We start from the raw sequence: 19,427 nt of genomic DNA on the forward strand, positions 1-19,427 counted from the left end.
ATGAGTGGGGGGACAACAGTGGTATTTGATTACACTCGAATATGGGTATGCCTACACTGCAATGTTTTTGCGCAATAAGTTATACCACTTTTATTAAAGCACTGAAATTAAACCGCTGTTGCATGTGCACACTGTGCTACACATTAGCAGCTCTTGCAACAGCAAAGAGAGTAGTGCATTGTGGTAGCAACCCCACTGTGCAACTGGCTGCAGGGTGCTTTGGGAAGGATTTGCAATGACAGCGTCACATGGTGCAGGTTTGCCAATCCCATTGTTCGATGGGCATCCTACTGCATTGCCAGCTGCTTTTCAACTGAGGTAGGAGGGGGAGAATGTGTGACAGGGAGTGAGTGTATGGGGGTGGGAGCGACAGTGTGTTTTGGGGGACAGAGAGTGTGTCAGCATGCTGTCTTGTAAGTTTAGACAGCGGCAGGAAGCAACCAGTCCTGAGGCAGGGGGAGGGGGAAACCCCAACATCAGTCCCTGCCTCCCTCCCCAGCTCTCTGCACAGCAATCTCTCTCGCTCACACACACACACACACGCCTGCCTCTGTGTTCAACAGCATGAGCATTCCACAATAATGTTTTGTTTTGTGTCCCAGAGCAGATCAGCACAGCATACAACGGATGTCAGAAATGGAGCATTGAAAGGTTGAGAGGTGCATGCCTTGAGGGCAGCCAGTGAAGTTCAAAACAATGAGCAGAGTGGCCACTTGAGGGATTATGGGACACTTCCGGAGGCCAATTACAGTGCTGAAAGCAATTGATGTGTTTACACTGGCAATGCAGCACAAGAGCATCTGTGCTGCAAGCCTTACGACTCTCTTCGAGGTGGGTTTTTTGCAACGCTGCAACTGAGGAGTTTCTGTGCACTAAGTGGCTTGGCAGTTTGTACAGCTTGGGAGTTACACCACAGAAAGCTGCTTTACTGTGCAGAAACTTGTCAGTGTAGACAAGTCCTACTTTGCTGAATAGAGATGGACTTAAGCATATGCTTAAGTACTTTGGTGGACTGTAGCCTTAGCTGTGGTCATTTGCACTTCTCCACCCCAATGAGAGTTTATTTTACAAAAATATTTTTCAAAATCAGAATATCATGAAGTGAAAATTTGAGCAGTGCAACCAACTGTCACAACTACAAAAAGTTAGAGAAGAGAGCTATAATACCAGTTTGCATCATTGTGCCATATTAGCTAAACACAGATTGCTTGGAAAAAAACAAATAAAAAATCTTTATGCAGAAATAAGTGGATGAATAGCATTGTATGAAATATTAAAAAAAGGGAATGCTTCAGGGAAAGTAATTTTGACATCTTTACTCTGGTCTCAGCAATGAACCATCTACTGGGAGTTGTCAGGAAGTGAAAATGGAACCATGAGACCCATTAAATAATCAATTCAAGTTATGTCAATTATCTTTTTTCTTATTATGAATGTGAATGTAAATTATTTCCTTGCCATTGAGTGATTTATTTTACAGAGAGAAGTCTATGTAATTATAATCATGAACTAGCATTTTATTATCAGCTTCACAGTGAAGACTCCTTTCTGAATGCATATTTCAGGAGGAAAATTGATATCACTTTAAGGCTAAGGGGGAAGTTTTCAAAGACACAAACGGCAGGTAGGTGTCTAACTCCCATAGACTTTCAATGAGAGTCAGGTGCCTAACTGCGATTTGTGTCATTGAAAATTTCCCCCTATCTTGAGAAATTGTAGCAAGTTTTCTGTTGTGAACGAGTGTTAAGTTTTATTCTACACAGTCTTATCCCACCCACCTCACATTAATATCCGAGCACCTAGCTGTATGGAACATAGCTGTACATTATAATTAGATATGGACCTAACTTGGCAACCTCAATGTATGAGGTTGGGGGTTGACATTTTTTATTTCTGTTCATGTAGAATTATACCCTAAATTTCAAATCTGAATGAACATGATCAAAGCAAAATTCTGCTGAATTAACTTCTAAATCTCATTCTTAAGGCTCAAACCCAAAGATTGTGATCTATTATTTAATTCACTTTGAAGAAAAGTACAAAATACATGCTGAGTGTTCATGTCAATATTTTATTTTATGTACTTAAATCCTTTTCCTCAATCTGCTTTTCTATGACATCAACCTTTTCCAACATGGGAGTGTGGATAAGTGGACAAATTATCTGTGTTTCAGATTTAAATTTGAAATAATTAGGACACATTTATACCAATGGCCCCCATCCTCCATTCAGATGGGGGGATGTTTGAGCCAATTGGCAGGGGACAGACAAACTCCAGGTCCTAGGAAGAGGAGGAAGGGAGGGGCTGGCTTGGCTGCTCTGGAACTTTGCCCCACACCCTCCCTGCCCATAATGCACATGGACACTGCTTGTGTAGAGATTGGGGAGGGCTGGAAAGGACAGATTTCTCTGCTTCCTCCTGCCGCCCATTTGCTGGACTGTACGAGGAAGGGATAGCTGATTAGCACTCATACACCACCGTCCTCACTGGCATGCAGCAGGCATCCTATTGCTATTGCTGCTTTGCTCCCCCATCCTCTGAGGGAAATACAATTCAAACTATATACAAGACTGCAATGGGTCTGACTAGATCACCAGCAGCATCCTGTTTTAGGTTAGTATAGAGAAAGAACAATAATTTACACATTGTAAATTTAACTAGTGCAGTTTGTTAATCGTGTTGCATTTTATAGCTGGTGTCCAGTGTAGGTAAGAACCTCAAAGGGGCCAGCTCTCAGGGGCAAATGTGTAAGAGGTCCAGGAGATGGCAGGTGGACCATATTAACCTAAAGTAGAAAGGAAGATCTGAAGTCAGCAAAGACTCAGGTACACCTTGTGTGTACACTCATTCCCTATCACTGGGAGAGGGAGAGAGGAATCAGAGGTGGGCTGAATCCTAAGGGTTGGATGAAAGGGGGTCAAACTTAAATATTGGTTATTTTGCCATTTAACGTCACATTGGACCCAAGTAAATAAAGATGAGGCCTTCCACGATGATATTTATTCCTTTGTCTGTGTTTCGTTCTCCAACTGCCATTTGGTGCCAATCAATAAAGACAATCTATTGTTCTCTTTGTGAAATTACTTCTTTAATGCTAGCATTCTGTTCTTAAATAGTTCTGTTCCATTTTTGCACTGAATCAACAATTAAATTATTCAGGAAGATAACATGTGCAGAAGTTCATCTAAAAATGAAGATGGTTTATCACAGTATTAACAATTTTTTCAAGTATAAAAACTAACCTTTTGTGCCAAGCCTAGTGCTAACATAATACATTCTTCTAAATAGTATTTGAGATATAATTAAACAAATATCTCTCATTTAAATAAGGCAAATCTCTGTAAATAGATCTAACTTGTTATCATGTTTTGCAGGAACTGGATCTTTTCACATTGCATCGATCATTTCTTGAATGCTGATTGCTTGCTTGTAATCAGCAATGGCTTCTTCACTGAATCCCATTTTACCACGAACATCAGCTCTTAGTTTATACATCAAAGCGTCATTAGGTTGAATTGACAATGCTGTAAAAATGAAAAATAAATGTTAAGGCATTTTTAAATTTCAAAAGATTGTTATGATTATTATTATAAAAAACAGCACATGCTAAAAGCCCATCTGAAAGTTGAGACAAAGTATATTTCAAAACCCACATGCTCTCAATAGGAAATACATATGTCCAATTCATATTATTTTTATAGCAGGAGCTAAGTAATTTTGTTAAGATATTTACACTCTTACTGTCTCCCTTTGACTCTCCTTTTTCTCATCTTGATGTTAGATATCATCATGGCATGTTTATAAATCTGACTCTAGCAACTGCTGAAGCATCAGAAGCCACATTCTCCCTCCCAAATCAGGTTCAACACCAAAACAAAAATCAAACAGTAGGAAACCATTATCAATCTATTCCTTGGTGCCAGCAATGCACATTGTCTCAGAGTCAGATTTCCTATTGTTCAAAGGTATTTAAATAACTAACTGTTGGCAAGTATTTAATCTGTTGTTTAAAGAGTCTAGTTCCCAGCAAACTCCCTATTTTACAGTAATTAATTCCCTAGACAAGATTTCATAGTTATTCTGTTCTGACATCATGAAAATCTACTTTTAATGGAAAAAATTCAGTGAAGATAAGGAATTTTATACATCTTTACCCAAGTCATGTTTTCATATAATTTAGACAAACTTATATTGTAAATGTGTACCGGCTAACTTCTCAGTAAGACTTGATCATATTTATTGTTGGTGGAAAAATTATTGCACTTGCAATCAATTATTATTTGGTTCAAAGTGCAGATAGTAGCATAACAATGGTACTTGAGTTTGCATAGGGCTGTGATTCAAGGACTTTGCTATCAAAATCCAATGAAATAACTTCATTTTAGGAACGGTCAAACAACCTGACCATGGCTTTGGTAGCTGAGATCGAAAGACAGGAATTGAATCTGGGGTGGTTAAAGATGGGTGGCAAACAGGGATGCACTTAGCTGATTTTCACACACAAATGTGGGATTTGTGAAACTTAGCTCTATGTATACATTATAAAATTAATTTTAAAAAAATCTTTATCTGTAATTGGCTAAAGCAGTAGTGACTGAGTAGGTAATGAACTCAGATGCCCTCAGGATTTGTAAGGGTAGCGTGAGTGCACATCTTTCTGCTACAACTTTCTTTGAAAATCTGGCTCAGAGTTCAGCTGCTATGGTACATATTACATATGACACATTTTCTTCTAATCAGTAATTGGAAATAAACAGATAATGAAATTTTTTGGTTTCATGGCTGAACTGAACCCTCCTCCCCCTCTCAAAAAAATCATTTTGGGTGAACCCATAATAGTTGTTTTGGGTTTTTTTTTTTAACCAAAACAACTATCTCCCCCATCAAAAAAAAAAAAAAAAAAAAAAAATTACTCACACATTTAGGCTCTTTGGGTCATAATCCTTTTGGGGGATTTTTAATTAAATCTAGCTAAATTCAAAACATAGCTTTGTTTAAAAACAAAAAGTCAAAATGTTTAATTTTGAAAACAGTGAAAGGAGACATTTAGACTTTTTCAGAAAAGTTTGTTTTGCGGCTAAAACCATTAGTCAAATTCAGCTCAAATTCACAAATAGTTTCTGTTGACCCCAAACTGCATTTTTTGGCAAATAAAATTATTTGTCCAAAAAAAAAAATATTGCCCAATTCTACTAGTTAATTTTCATTAGAAAAACAATAATAATTTTTAGCTGGCATTTTCATTACAACTCCCTTTTCAATCTCATAGCCACTCCTAAAGAAGTTAAGAACTTAAATAAATATATTATATACATAAACGGAAATAGTTGCTAATACTTTCTGAACTGTGAAATAGAGGCAAAATAATTTGTTCTTATTATTATAACTGAAACTATGCCAGGTACTGAACAAAAAGTACCTGTTGAAATATCCTTCTCAGCTAGCTCATATTGCTTTAATGTTCTATAGAGGTTTGCCCTGTTAAAGTACACTGCTGCAGAGAAAGGGCAGAGACAAATTGCCTTCTCAAAATCTTCTTTTGCTTCTTCGATATTTTGTAATAATGTATTTGTAATAGCTCGATTCAGGACTGCAGATTCATTTCGTGGGTCAAGCTGTAATGCCTTGGAATAGTAGGAATTGGCCTGTGAAATATATAAAATGAAGATATTATGTACCATGCAAACTTCTGAAATGCTGTATATATTTTTATATTGTATTAATAATCAGGGTAGCAGAAATCCACAGGATTTATACAAGAATGACAAGGTTTTTGCAAGGATCTTTGAGAAGAAGAACTCTTTCGCAACCGAATGATTTACTATTATTTATTAGTAGTACTATGGTAACACCCAGAGGTTTCAATCAGGATTGGGTTCCCACTTAGGGTTGCTACCTTTCGAATAGCTGGTAACTGGACTCCCCAAACCCCCTCCCCCTCCTCCGCCTCTTCCCCCAAGGCCATGCCCCTGCTCCACCTCTTCCCTCAAGGCCCTGGCCCTGCTCTACCTCTTCTTTCAAGGCCCCACCCACTTCTCCACCTCTTCCCCCAAGTACTCACCCCTGCTATACCTTTTCCACCCCAGATTTTTTAAAAAACAGACATCGGGGTTTGTTAAATGGCACCCAGACACCCAAACTGTCCAGGTGAAAACCGGACGGGTGGCAACCCTATTCCCACTCTGTTAGAGGCTGTACAGAAAATATGAAATGGTCCTTGCCTCCAAAGAGCTTACTAGAAAATGCAAGGGGAACTTTGGTGTTTGATTACCTCAGGCCCTCCCCAGGGTATTTCTGCAGAAGGGAGTGATTCAGGACTCTGAGGGTACTACAACAGGGAGAAAACCTGGCTTAGTAGTTAAAGCATAGGCCTGTGAGACAGGAGATTTGGGTTCTACTCCTCACTCTGTCACTGAATTACTGTGTAAACTAGGACAATTGCTTGACTTCTCTTTGCCTTAGTCTCCAGGGCAAAAATTTCAGAAGCACCTGGCTGATTCATTAGCCTAAGTCTCATTGAAAGACAGTGAGATTTAGGTTTCTAAATTACTTAGGAATTTTTGAAGCTTTTGGCCCCTATCTATAAAATTTGTGAGTCTTTATTCATAAATATTTGTAAAGCACTTTGAGATCATCAGATAAAACGAACAGTAATAGAACATAGTAGTATTATGTATTACTTATTACTATATATTAATTCATACCCTATCAGAATGTAGCTAAATTATTAAATTAAATGTTAAAAGATTCAAGTAAAATCTTACATTTATACACTAATTTGTATCAATGACATTATTCCTGAGTCAAGGAAAAGTGTTCTAAGAATGGTATGAAAATAGAACATAAAACCTACCTGTGAAAATTGCCTGTGATGAAAGTAGATATTTGCTGCATTGAAATAGGCTAAAGCATAGCCAGGGTTGATGGAAATTGCTTGCTGATAATCTTTCATAGCACAGTTTAAGTAACCCATAAACTGGTTAATGACACCCCGGTTTGTAAGCAGTTGAGCAGTGGTAGTGAGCTGAAATGTAATAATATATGCACTCTTATTTGAACAAAGTCCACATTTCTACATTAATAACAAGACTCTTTCTTTAAAGGAAACGTATAAAAATAGAAAGCACCTCCTAATTTAAATCTACAATTATTCATACACAGTTCTTCAAATTTATGTGCATTATTTAGTGGCCTAATAATAGCAGGTTCATATTTATAAATCAACTGAAAACCAACATTTACCTTTAGTGCTGCATTTGTATCTTGAAATGCAGCAAAAGTATCACCCATCTGAAGACAGATCACAGCTCTTCCGTCATAGGCAATATGGCATTTTGGATCAATGTCAATGGCAACTGTAAATTGATTCCAAGCTTTCTGAAACTTTCCAAAGGCCTAAAAAGAGTTTTAACATATGAATATTATTAAACATACCACATACCAATGGCCATATTTTCAAAAAGTATAGGCATGTGGGAAAATTGCACATGCCCCTATGTTGCCACATTCAATTATTTAATTTTGTGCACAAACTGGGAAAAGATGAATGCAAATAGCTAGTTAGATATCCACACACCCACTGTATTTACATGCTACCTTTGCAGGAACTGCACATGCAATTGCTGTTGTACCTGGGCTTCTATCCTCAAGTTTTAAATGTCTGGCCCTGTATGATAATATAATGAAGTGAAGATTCATTTCTATGCACCTGCCTTCCCACAATAACATCAGAATGTCTTGATGTGACCCTCTCTCCATGGAGATATTAAAATAATAATAATAATCCTTGGGTTACACACTATCCAAAACTAAATAAGTTAGACCTAGTGAGAGCCACTCACTAAATATGAGAGAATAAAAATGAGAAACACCAGCATAATTGTTCAAAACAGTATATGAAGAAAGCACAGAAATTCTGTTAGACAGCAACAATATCTCACTTTCATTTACTTGTGAATATGAGCCTATAACCTTAAAATTGGGAGAGCTATGTTTTATTGTCATGTAGCCAAATTTGAGGTCTTAGCTGCCCATGGACAAGTGATCTGATATTTTATACCCAGGCTGGAAGTAGGCCCAGCCCCACTGGTTATGGAGGAGTAAGAGATGCGAGACTAAAAGGGGGATGGAAATATGAATGGGACAGGATAAGCTGTTGAGTGAGGGGGAACTGAAAGATCTGAGAGAAGTAAATGGCTAGACCCCACTTCTTCAAGTTCTGATGACTGATTCACGGGTTCACTAACATTCTACCTTGGAAGACCTGGATTTGAATTTTGACTGAGTACAAATAAGTTTGGTAATCTTATCTGATTCCCCAAGAAACAGTCACACAATTCGGATCCATTCAGCAAAACCAGCACTCTGTTGTTGAAAGAGACTTCCTTGTATGACTGAAAACATTGTCAGGAAGGCTGCTTTTTAAGACTGTTGATAACACTCAGCACTTAGATAGTACTTTATAAAGCACAGTGAAACATTAATTAATTAGAATTAAAACATATTGGCAGAGCTGTGTGAGGAAATTTGCACATGGCCTACCCAAGTAAGCCTGATGCAGGCTGATAAAATTAGTCCCTTATTTACACAGGCACAAAATTAACTCACAACTTTGTTGGAAAGAGAGTTTTTTCAGACAAATGGGTATAACAACAAAGCACAGTAACAATGGGAATTAGAGAGGAGAAAAACACACAATATGTCAATTCATACATGACTTTGCTTAACATACAAGATTTTCCTTTTACATAGATTCACCAAAAATATCTAAGTCACTTCGTATGTAGCAGCTTGGTGTCTAGTGTTATTGATTACAATACCATACAAGGTTTCTGGGCATGAGTACCAATACGACTCTATTTTTCTCTGGGCTGATTAAGGAGATCAAATCTCTTGGTACTCAACAGTAAATCCACCAATCAAGTAAGTATCAGAGGGGTAACCATGTTAGTCTGAATCTGTAAAAAGCAGCAGAGGGTCCTGTGGCACCTTTAAGACTAACAGAAGTATTGGGAGCATAAGCTTTCGTGGGTAAGAACCTCACTTCTTCAGATGCAAGTAATGGAAATTTCCAGAGGCAGGTATAAATCAGTATGGAGATAACAAGGTTAGATCAATCAGGGAGGGTGAGGTGCTCTGCTAGCAGTTGAGGTGTGAACACCAAGGGAGGAGAAACTGCTTCTGTAGTTGGATAGCAATTCACAGTCTTTGTTTAATCCTAATCTGATGGTGTCAAATTTGCAAATGAACTGGAGCTCAGCAGTTTCTCTTTGGAGTCTGGTCCTGAAGTTTTTTTGCTGTAAGATGGCTACCTTTACATCTGCTATTGTGTGGCCAGGGAGGTTGAAGTGTTCTCCTACAGGTTTTTGTATATTGCCATTCCTGATATCTGACTTGTGTCCATTTATCCTTTTGCGTAGTGACTGTCCAGTTTGGCCAATGCACATAGCAGAGGGGTATTGCTGGCACATGATGGCATATATAACATTGGTGGACATGCAAGTGAATGAGCCGGTGATGTTGTAGCTGATCTGGTTAGGTCCTGTGATGGTGTTGCTGGTGTAGATATGTGGACAGAGTTGGCATCGAGGTTTGTTGCATGGGTTGGTTCCTGAGTTAGAGTTGTTAAGGTGCGGTGCGTGGTTGCTGGTGAGAATATGCTTAAAGTTGGCGGGTTGTTTGTGGGCGAGGACTGGCCTGCCCCCCAAGGTCTGTGAAAGTGAGGGATCATTGTCCAGGATGGGTTGTAGATCATTGATGATGCGTTGGAGAGGTTTAAGCTGAGGACTGTAGGTGATGGCCAGTGGAGTTCTGTTGGTTTCTTTTTTGGGCCTGTCTTGTAGCAGGAGGTTTCTGGGTATACGTCTGGCTCTGTTGATTTGTTTCTTTATTTCCTTGTGTGGGTATCATAGTTTTGAGAATGCTTGGTGAAGATCTTGTAGGTGTTGGTCTCTGTCTGAGGGGTTGGAGCAGATGCGGTTGTACCTCAGCGCTTGGCTGTAGACGATGGATCGTGTGGTGTGACCAGGGTGGAAGCTGGAGGCATGAAGGTAGGCGAAGCGGTCGGTGGGTTTTCGATATAGGGTGGTGTTAACGTGGCCATCGCTTATTAGTACTGTGGTGTCTAGGAAGTGGACGTCCCGTATAGATTGGTCCAGGCAGAGGTTGATAGTGGGGTGGAAACTGTTGAAATCATGGTGGAATTCTTCCAGGGTCTCCTTCCCATGGGTCCAGATGATGAAGATGTCATCAATGTAGCGTAGGTAGAGAAGGGGCGTGAGTGGATGAGAGCTGAGGAAGCGTTGTTCCAGGTCAGCCATAAAAATGTTGGCATATTGTGGGGCCATGCGGGTGCCCATAGCGGTGCCACTGGTCTGGAGGTATATATTGTCACCAAATTTGAAATAATTGTGCGTCAGGATAAAGTCACAGAGCTCAGCAACAAGTTGTGCTGTGTCATCATCGGGGATACTGTTCCTGACAGCTTGTATTCCATCTGTGTGTGCGATGTTTGTGTAGAGAGCCTCTACATCCATAGTGGCTAGGATGGCGTTTTCTGGGAGGTCACCAATGCATTGTAGTTTTCTCAGGAAATCAGTGGTGTCACGGAAATAGCTGGGAGTGCTGGTGGCGTTGGGTCTGAGTAGGGAGTCCACATACCCAGACAGTCCTTCAGTGAGAGTGCCAATGCCCGAGATGATGGGGCGTCCCGGATTTCCAGGTTTGTGGATCTTGGGTAGTAGATAGAATAACCCCGGTCAGGGCTTTAAGGGTATGTTGATTTGTTCCTGTGTTAGTGTAGGGAGTGTCCTGAGTAGATGGTGCAGTTTCTTAGTGTATTCCTCAGTGGGATCTGAGGAAAGTGGTCTGTAGAATTTGGTATTGGACAGTTGTCTGGCAGCCTCCTTCTGGTAGTCAGACCTGTTCATGATGACAACAGCACCTCCTTTATCAGCCTCAGGGCCGTAGCAACAAAGAATGTGGCCCCCTCCGAACAGTGGCCCCCTCCAAACATATGTCCGGGTGGGGCCCCTTACAATGCAGAAACTGGAATGCGGTATTTATTTTGCCACTTTTAGGGGCCCCCTTCGTTGCGGGGCCCCCTCCGGTCGGAGGATACAGAGGGCGCTCGCTACACCTCTGATCAGCCTCTTTGATGATAATGTCAGGGTGGTTTCTGAGGCTGTGGATGGCATTGCGTTCTGCATGACTTAGGTTATGAAGCAAGCGATGTTGTTTTTCCACAATTTCTGTCTGTGCACGTTGGCGGAAGCATTCTATGTATAGGTCCAGACTGTCATTTCGACCCTTGCAACAAACCCATGCAACAAACCTCGATGCCAACTCTGCCCACATATCTACACCAGCAACACCATCACAGGACCTAAACAGATCGGCTACAACATCACCGGCTCATTCACCTGCATGTCCACCAATGTTATATATGCCATCATGTGCCAGCAATGCCCCTCTGCTATGCACATTGGCCAAACTGGACAGTCACTACGCAAGAGGATAAATGGACACAAGTCAGATATCAGGAATGGCAATATACAAAAACCTGTAGGAGAACACTTCAACCTCCCTAGCCACACAATAGCAGATGTAAAGGTAGCCATCTTACAGCAAAAAAACTTCAGGACCAGACTCCAAAGAGAAACTGCTGAGCTCCAGTTCATTTGCAAATTTGACACCATCAGATCAGGATTAAACAAAGACTGTGAATGGCTATCCACCTACAGAAGCAGTTTCTCCCCCCTTGGTGTTCACACCTCAACTGCTAGCAGAGCACCTCACCCTCCCTGGTTGAACTAACCTCGTTATCTCCATACTGATTTATACCTGCCTCTGGAAATTTCCATTACTTGCATCTGAAGAAGTGAGGTTCTTACCCACTAAAGCTTATGCTCCCAATACTTCTGTTAGTCTTAAAGGTGCCACAGGACCCTCTGTTGCTCAATTAAGTAAGATGCAGCAAAGACAAATTTCAAAGGGATTAATTGCAGCCTATCCCTTTAGTTGAAAAGAATAGTTAAAGTGAGTAGGGGAAAAATAGAGAGTAACAAAGGGTTCCATTAAGGATACAAGTTATTTTATCTGGCTGAACAGTGTTTAACTAGTTTGCAGTATTACCATGTATGCAGTACGGACTAAATTTTATATATGAAAAATAATGTTCCTCTCTTTGTCACAGGATATTACAGACTATGATCTTTGGTGTATTACCTGTAAATTGTATCCTAAGCAAATTCTGGCTTTCACACACTTTGGGTTAAGATGCAATGCTTTCAGGAAGTCTTTCTGTGCTTGGGTGTTGCCAACTTCATGACCATATTCCATGTATGAATTTCCTCTTGCAACATAGGCATCCAGAGAAAAGGGATCTAGTTTAAGCACTTGGGTAAATGAATTCACAGCTTCTTCATACTGCTCAAGTCTAAAAATAAATATACACTTGACGGTCAGTGTTTTATTAATTTCTTAAATCAGTGATTTTAATTGCTAATGAAAGGTGCCAGATTTACAGCTGTAGAAACTTAGGTTCTCATTTCATCCACTAAACAGAAAGCACTGGCAGTGCACACTTCCGCAACCTGTCCTGAGAAAGTACATTAATCCTGGTTTTCAGGGATAATGGTTAAAAAAATATGACTATGATTAATTCTCCATGCACAGTCCTTTTCTCGATCATTACAGAGGCCAATGCTGTTAGTCTGTGAACTTGTCAAGATTTAGGGTGAAATCCTGTCCCCAATAAAGTCAATGGCAAAACTCCTATTGACTTCAGTGGAGCCAGGATTACACTCAGCAGATTCCAATGTGGCTTGGTTTGTTCAGGTTCAGATTTCCAGCTGAACCATTCTCACAGCCCAATTTCAATACCAAACACACTTTGTGCCAGTCTGTTCAGACTCAGCTGTTTCAACCAAGCGTATTTTACTTCTACCATAAATCTTCTTCTTTCTGTTTCCTCTTACTCCCTTCACTCCTCCAAGATTCACTCTCACCAATTCCTTTCATCTTTCTCTCAATCTCATCTCTGCCCCTTCTTCTTCATGTCAGCCTGTAAAATTTGGAACTGACTCCCTCTTTTTAGTCCTGATCCAATGCCCATTAAGACTCCCACTTATTCTGTTCCTCAGATTACCTTTTCTCCTTCAAATACACTTTATGCAAAGACTTTCAGCTATAACATCTGCACCACCTCAACAAATACAATTTCCCAGTGCATTAAAAATGTCTGAACTATTTGATCTATTTCTAAACTATACTGTAAACTCTTTGGGGTAAGTGCTGTGTCTTCTTATATGACTGCACAGCTCTGGGTGTGCACAAAGCTCTCAAATAATAAAAAGAGAGGAAGGATAGTATTGCATTTAGGGCACTGGAACTCGAGAACTGGGTTCAGTTCTTGGCTGTGCCACACACTTTTGTGCAACTGTCCTGGGCAGAGATCCATCAAAATGCTTGTTATGAACATATATATCCAAAAGCGCAGAATTTGATCTTCAGCATTCAAGAGTAAAACTCTTCAAGCATACTTTCCTATTTGTTTAAGAACTGTAATGTATATGATTGAAACATTTGATTTATTGTGCTTAAGAGGAGGACCTTTACTCGGTCCACAGAGCCACATGTATAGACGCTTGGAGATTTTTCGTTTTCTATGATTTGTCAAAGTAACTTTATAATCACGTGTATAACAAGCCTATTGCTTTGCCAAATCTGGCACCAGTCACACCATAGGCAACATGCGGGGGAAGGGGAGATGGGGGGGTCAAGTGACACCCCAGATTTCTGCTTGGCCTGCCAAGGGGGAGGCAGAGGGGCTCCCTTCTCCAGCTGCACCTATCCCCCAATACACTCGGCCTCTGTCCCTGGCAACCAGGCCTGGGCGAAGAGTGGAAGGGGTGGGGCCAGCCACTTCTCATGCCGGCCACTCCAGATCACTGCTCTGCGCCGTGTGGCGGCTGCCTGAGAAAGGCCACTGGCTGGGGCAGTGGCCCTGCCCTCTCTGCTCCCCGCCTGGGCCCAGCTGCTGGGGACAGGGGACAAGCAAGTCAGAAACATGCTGGGGGGTGGGGAGGCACCAGCTCGCTCAGCCCGTCCCCGGCAGCTGGCCTGGGTAGGGAGCAGAGATGGTGGGGCAGGCTGCTGCCCCAGCCAGGCTCTTGCTCAGGAAGCTACCACGCTGCACAGAGTCAGCAACCCAGAGTAGCCAGCTTCAGCTGTGTGAGAAGTGGCTCCATCCTGCTCTCCAGGCCTGACTGCCAGAGAGAACGGCTGAATGTGCCAGGGTGTGTGGAGGGGGGGAGAGGCGCAGTGGGAGAAGGACGGAGCTCCTCCCTTCCCTGCCCCCTGCAGGAAACTCTGGCAGAGCAGGTAGAGTGCAGCGGCCCCAGGCTGGGCACAGGGCAGGGGGGTCACTGGGCAGAAGAAACACATGGGGAGTCACGTGCCCTCCCCTTTAGATTGTGCCCCCCCCCAGTATTATCAAGAGGCACAAGTTGTCTATGAGTCACATATGCTGCCTAAGGGATGTTGTCTCCTAGCAACCACAAGAAAATGACCAGAAACCACTACTGCCTAGTTCAAAGTCATGATTCCCAAAGTTCCAAGAACAAAAAATGTAAAGGGGAAATAATTGCAGGAAAACTTTTCATTTTATGATTACAAAAGATGTTTCAATGATTATACTGTCCTCACCCTTAACTCTTGTCCACTCTATGGAATATTTCCTTAAAATTCATTCGGCAGTGTTGGCACTAGAGTTTCAGCTCCACTGGTGCCATCAATAGTGGCAGCAATGGTATAGACAAAGCTCTGGCGTCAGCTAACATTTCAAAGCCCCGTGTTGCACAGACCTGCGCTGGGCAGGATTAGACAACACAATACTTAAAACATTGGTAGCCACCTGGAGCCCTGGCTACATTAGGCTTCCCCTTGGTGCTAATCCAGAGCTGAAACAGTATAAGCAACCATGGAAAATTTGGGGCCAAAAAAGCAAAGTGTAGACACCCCTTGAAGCAATACAAATATATTAATATTAGTAACTTTAAAGCAACCTTTTGGAGCTGTTGCTCAAAACCAACACTTGATGTCTTATGTGTTTCTTATTAGTATAGATGATGTGATGGGTTTGGAGCTTCTGTGTGATAATTTATAAATACTGTATGTTGGCCCGGTTATTGGGTGTTTTGTAGTCATAGAGTCTAAGGCCAGAAGGGACCACCAGATCATCCAGTCTGACCTCCTGTATAACACAGGCCACCGACACCACCCGCACACTAAATCCAGCAACCAAAATTAGCCTAAAGTATTACAGACTACAGGAGACTAGACTATTATGTGCCAAAGGCAGAGAACAGGAGGGATTGAGGTGCACCAATGCCCAAGGCCCCAGCAATGGCATGGAAGTGATTACGTGAGATATACCCACATAATATGGCAAGTGAGCCACACCTAAATGGGGCAGAAGAAGATGAAAACCCACCTAGGTCACTGACCTGACCTGGAGGAACATTCCTTCCCAACTCCACATATGGTGATCAATTAGACTGGAGCATGTGAGCAAGAACTAGCTACCCAAGCACCTGAGAGAATGAGAATGCTTGGTGCCACCTCAGAGCCCTGACCCACCCAGTCCAGCATCCCATCTCCAGTGGTGGCCATCTCTGATGCTTCAAAGAAAGGTGAGAAAAGAGAAAAGAATACATTGGATTGGGGAATAAGAGGGAGAGTCCTTTCCTGACCCCACAGGTGGCTGGCTGAAAACCTGAAGCATGAACTTTTGTGAATATAATATATAAACTGGAAGTGAGCCCCAGGGCTACTGGGCACTGCCCCCTACTATCACAAGCAACCCTGTCATAAAATTGCTCTCTCTTCACACTAATTAAGTTGTTTCCCCCCACAACTCTTACTGGGTGGTTGTTTAAGAATCTCACTCTACTGATGGGTTTCAAAGTAGCAACCGTGTTAGTCTGTATCTGCAAAAAGAACAGGAGTACTTGTGGCACCTTAGAGACTAACAAATTTATTTGAGCATAAGCTTTCGTGGGCTACAGCCCACTTTTTCAGATGCATAGAATAGAACACTGATGGTTATAAATCTTCTAATTTCCAGCCTGAATTCGTTCATGGCCAATTTATACCCATTTGTCTTGTGGCAACATTGTCTTTTGTCTTAAATAGCTCCTGGTATTCTCCCACCCTGGTATTCTTCCCCTCCCCACCCACACCCCTGCTGTTGCATTTATAGAGATAAATCATATCCCCTCTCAGACTTCTTTTTGCTAAATTAAACAAGAAAGCTCTTCCAATCTCCACTCGTAAGATAGGTCTTCCATTTCCCTGATCATTCCAGTAGCTCGTCTCTGCACCTGTTCCATTTTGAATTCATCCCTCCTGAACATGGATTTTCTGTACGACTATATTGTTTTAATGCAACGGGAGTCTGGAAAAATATGCAGGAAAGAAAAGAATGGCTCAAGATGCCACCTCTTGGCAAACATACACGAGTTGTTAAGGGGCAATGACAAAACTATTTGTGCTTTGATGATTCTACCTCTGTCTTCAGCAAACCTACAAAGCTGGTTTTGATCACGGCAGGAAAAGGCCCGCAAACAAAGAAGAACAAAAGAACAATAGCAGGAATAAAAAGAGTCACTCTCTCAAGAAAGAAGCACTAGTTATTCAGGGAAGAAGAAGGGGGGGGGGGAACCAGACCTATTCAAAAGATCCCACTGAAAAAGATAGGCCTGCCTAGGTTACCAATAGGGATGGTAAGTCTTTAGATGAGATAGACATGTGTGTAGAGTGTTTATTGTTTTTGTTTTTGTTTTTTTTTAAATCTTTAAAAGCTTTGTTTTCACTGCACAAAAAAACAATAAGGTTGTTTGGTCACAGATTTCAGAAGGGAAGAACTGCATAAGCCCTGAACTGTGTCGGACCTTCTGGGTAAGCACTGTAAACAAACAGGATACTGTAGCCCAGGGTCTGGGCTAAGAGTGGGAGAACTGCTGAATTCCACCCCAAGACAGGTAAAGGCAAGAGGCCTGACATCTGAGGAGGTGCACTGATAGAGACCAGAAAAGAGACAGAGGTGCAGCTAGCCCTTTAACAGTGACAGATGAATACAAAACATATTTACCCTATCTGCAAATGGCAAAAATGTGTATTCAAATGGTGACATAAATAAATGTATTTTAAAGGGATCAAGTCTGCAAACAATCTGTGCATGGAACTCTAATTTATGTCAAAAGCTTTTTTATGTATGGAGGTCAAGATTGTGCCAAAGTGTGTAGTCATTTTACCAAGGAGACGCTGAAAGATATATTAGATGTCCATGTTCTACCTGAAGCACAGACTGAATTCTTTACTACACAAAAACAGTTCTAACAGATATGGCTAAAATGCAACTATAAGGATTCAGGACAAGGATTTTGTTATAAATCTAAGTAATTTTTTAAAAGTAAAAAACTGTATTAAAACCATAGTGCCAATCTCTGAGATGGCCCTTTTTGCACTCATGTAAGCTCAAGGGAGGGGGATTCCCTGATTCTGGAGTTATAGGATCAGCACCAAGACGTAATTTAGAACAGCTGATAATGGGCCCTGAGAAGCTCTTTTAGAAGTTGAGGATCTCTTAGTCATAGGGATACCCTCGTCATAGGAACACCCCAGTCATACCCACAAACACAGTGCCACTGTGTCAGGTCTATGCCCTCGCAGGACTCCCCTGACAAAGGAGAATCAGGGATCCAGTTATATCACCAGAGCAGCACAAATCAGCCATAGCCAGGCAAGACTCAGGATGACAGATCTTAAATATGCCCACCCAAAGACTGCCTAAGCAGCACTTATATAATACAGTGATAGGTGCTAGAGAAGACCCTAGAATACAATAGATAAGAGTAAATTAATACACAGTTCATCAACCAGCATCACACTATAACCTACCCTCCTTTCCACATTAAAAAGTAGAGACTTACCATTCTTACGGATTATCACTGTGATAAAATAGAATAACTTAAGTGTACACTCTAAGGCCTCTAAATTATATACTTTTTAAATGATTAATAGGTTTACTTCAAGCTTTCAGAATATATCTCTGCTAGCTGAGACTAAACATGAAAAATTTCAAGTTAAAAAGTCAGAGGTGGTTTTGTAAAAAGGAAGAGGCATAGGCTTAAAATGGAAATTGTATCACTACTGAAATTATGGAGACACTAACATGGTGCCATAACACTGGTCTACAATTTTTGAGAAGTCATCTGCTTCAGAGATAAAATGTGCTATTTATTATGTATTTTGATGTGCTGAATTCAAATATGACAATTAAAACAACTGATTGGCTACTGTTTCTAAGATATTTAAGTTTTTACATTTTATGTCTATGTATATTGTGTAGATAGTAGAGTTTTAATCATAAATTGTAAACCTAGGTCTTTTCATGTGTTTATGGTTGCTTTACATGATAATATTTCGCCTGTCCTGTTTATGTAACACTTTAAAAATCAGCAAAAGGGGTATATAAATAAAATGTATTATGAAACAAAAGGCAAAAAACTATTATGTACATAGTTTAGTCCTATTCAGTGTCTACTCGGCGCCTCTTGGCTTGTCTCTTGTATTCATTAAATGGAGCATCTCTTGTCACTGTCCAGCAACAGTCTGCAAGCACTGATGGGCTCCATTTGCCCTGATAGCATTTTTCCATTGTTGCAAAGTCCTGGTGAAATCGCTCGCTGTGCTCGTCGCTCACTGCTCCGCAGTTCGGTGGAAAAAAATCTAGATGAGAGTGCAAAAAATTTATCTTTCGTGACACATTGCAACCAAGGCTTTTGTATGCCTTGAGGAGGTTTTCCACCAACAACCTGTAGTTGTCTGCCTTGTTGTTTCCGAGAAAATTTATTGTCACTAACTGGAAGGCTTTCCATGCCGTCTTTTCCTTGCCACGCAGTGCATGGTCAAATGCATCATCTCGAAGAAGTTCACGAATCTGAAGACCGACAAAGACACCTTCCTTTATCTTAGCTTCACTTAACCTTGGAAATTTTCCACAGAGGTACCTGAAAGCTGCTTGTGTTTTGTCAATGGCCTTGACCAAGTTCTTCATCAGATCCAGCTTGATGTGTAAGGATGGAAACAAAATCTTCCTTGATTCAACAAGTGGTGGATGCTGAACACTTTTCCTCCCAGGCTCCAATGACTGTCGGAGTGACCAATCTTTCTTGATGTAGTGGGAATCTCTTGCATGACTATCCCATTCACAGAGAAAACAGCAGTACTTTGTGTAACCAGTCTGCAGACCAAGCAAGAGAGCAACAACCTTCAAATCACCACAAAGCTGCCACTGATGTTGGTCATAGTTTATGCACCTCAAAAGTTGTTTCATGTTGTCATAGGTTTCCTTCATATGGAC

General features: G+C 41.2%; 1 protein-coding gene across 2 annotated transcripts in view; it reads right to left on the bottom strand.

Annotated features, from left to right (window-relative positions):
- Window positions 1-3,081: 3,081 nt before the first annotated feature.
- TTC6 (tetratricopeptide repeat domain 6) overlaps window positions 3,082-19,427 on the bottom strand; it is a 163,091-nt gene continuing 146,745 nt past the window's right edge. For both annotated transcript variants that reach the window (XM_034769592.1, XM_034769591.1), the window contains exons 28-32: window positions 12,227-12,437; window positions 7,244-7,396; window positions 6,855-7,025; window positions 5,421-5,646; window positions 3,082-3,525 (exon numbers count right to left, since the gene is read on the bottom strand). In XM_034769592.1, the coding sequence (XP_034625483.1) occupies window positions 3,389-3,525; window positions 5,421-5,646; window positions 6,855-7,025; window positions 7,244-7,396; window positions 12,227-12,437 (898 nt within the window). In that variant the 3' untranslated portion in view covers window positions 3,082-3,388. The remainder of the gene's footprint in view (window positions 3,526-5,420; window positions 5,647-6,854; window positions 7,026-7,243; window positions 7,397-12,226; window positions 12,438-19,427) is intronic.

Source organism: Trachemys scripta, chromosome 4 (genome assembly GCF_013100865.1).
Source record: "Trachemys scripta elegans isolate TJP31775 chromosome 4, CAS_Tse_1.0, whole genome shotgun sequence".
NCBI lineage: Eukaryota > Metazoa > Chordata > Testudines > Emydidae > Trachemys > Trachemys scripta.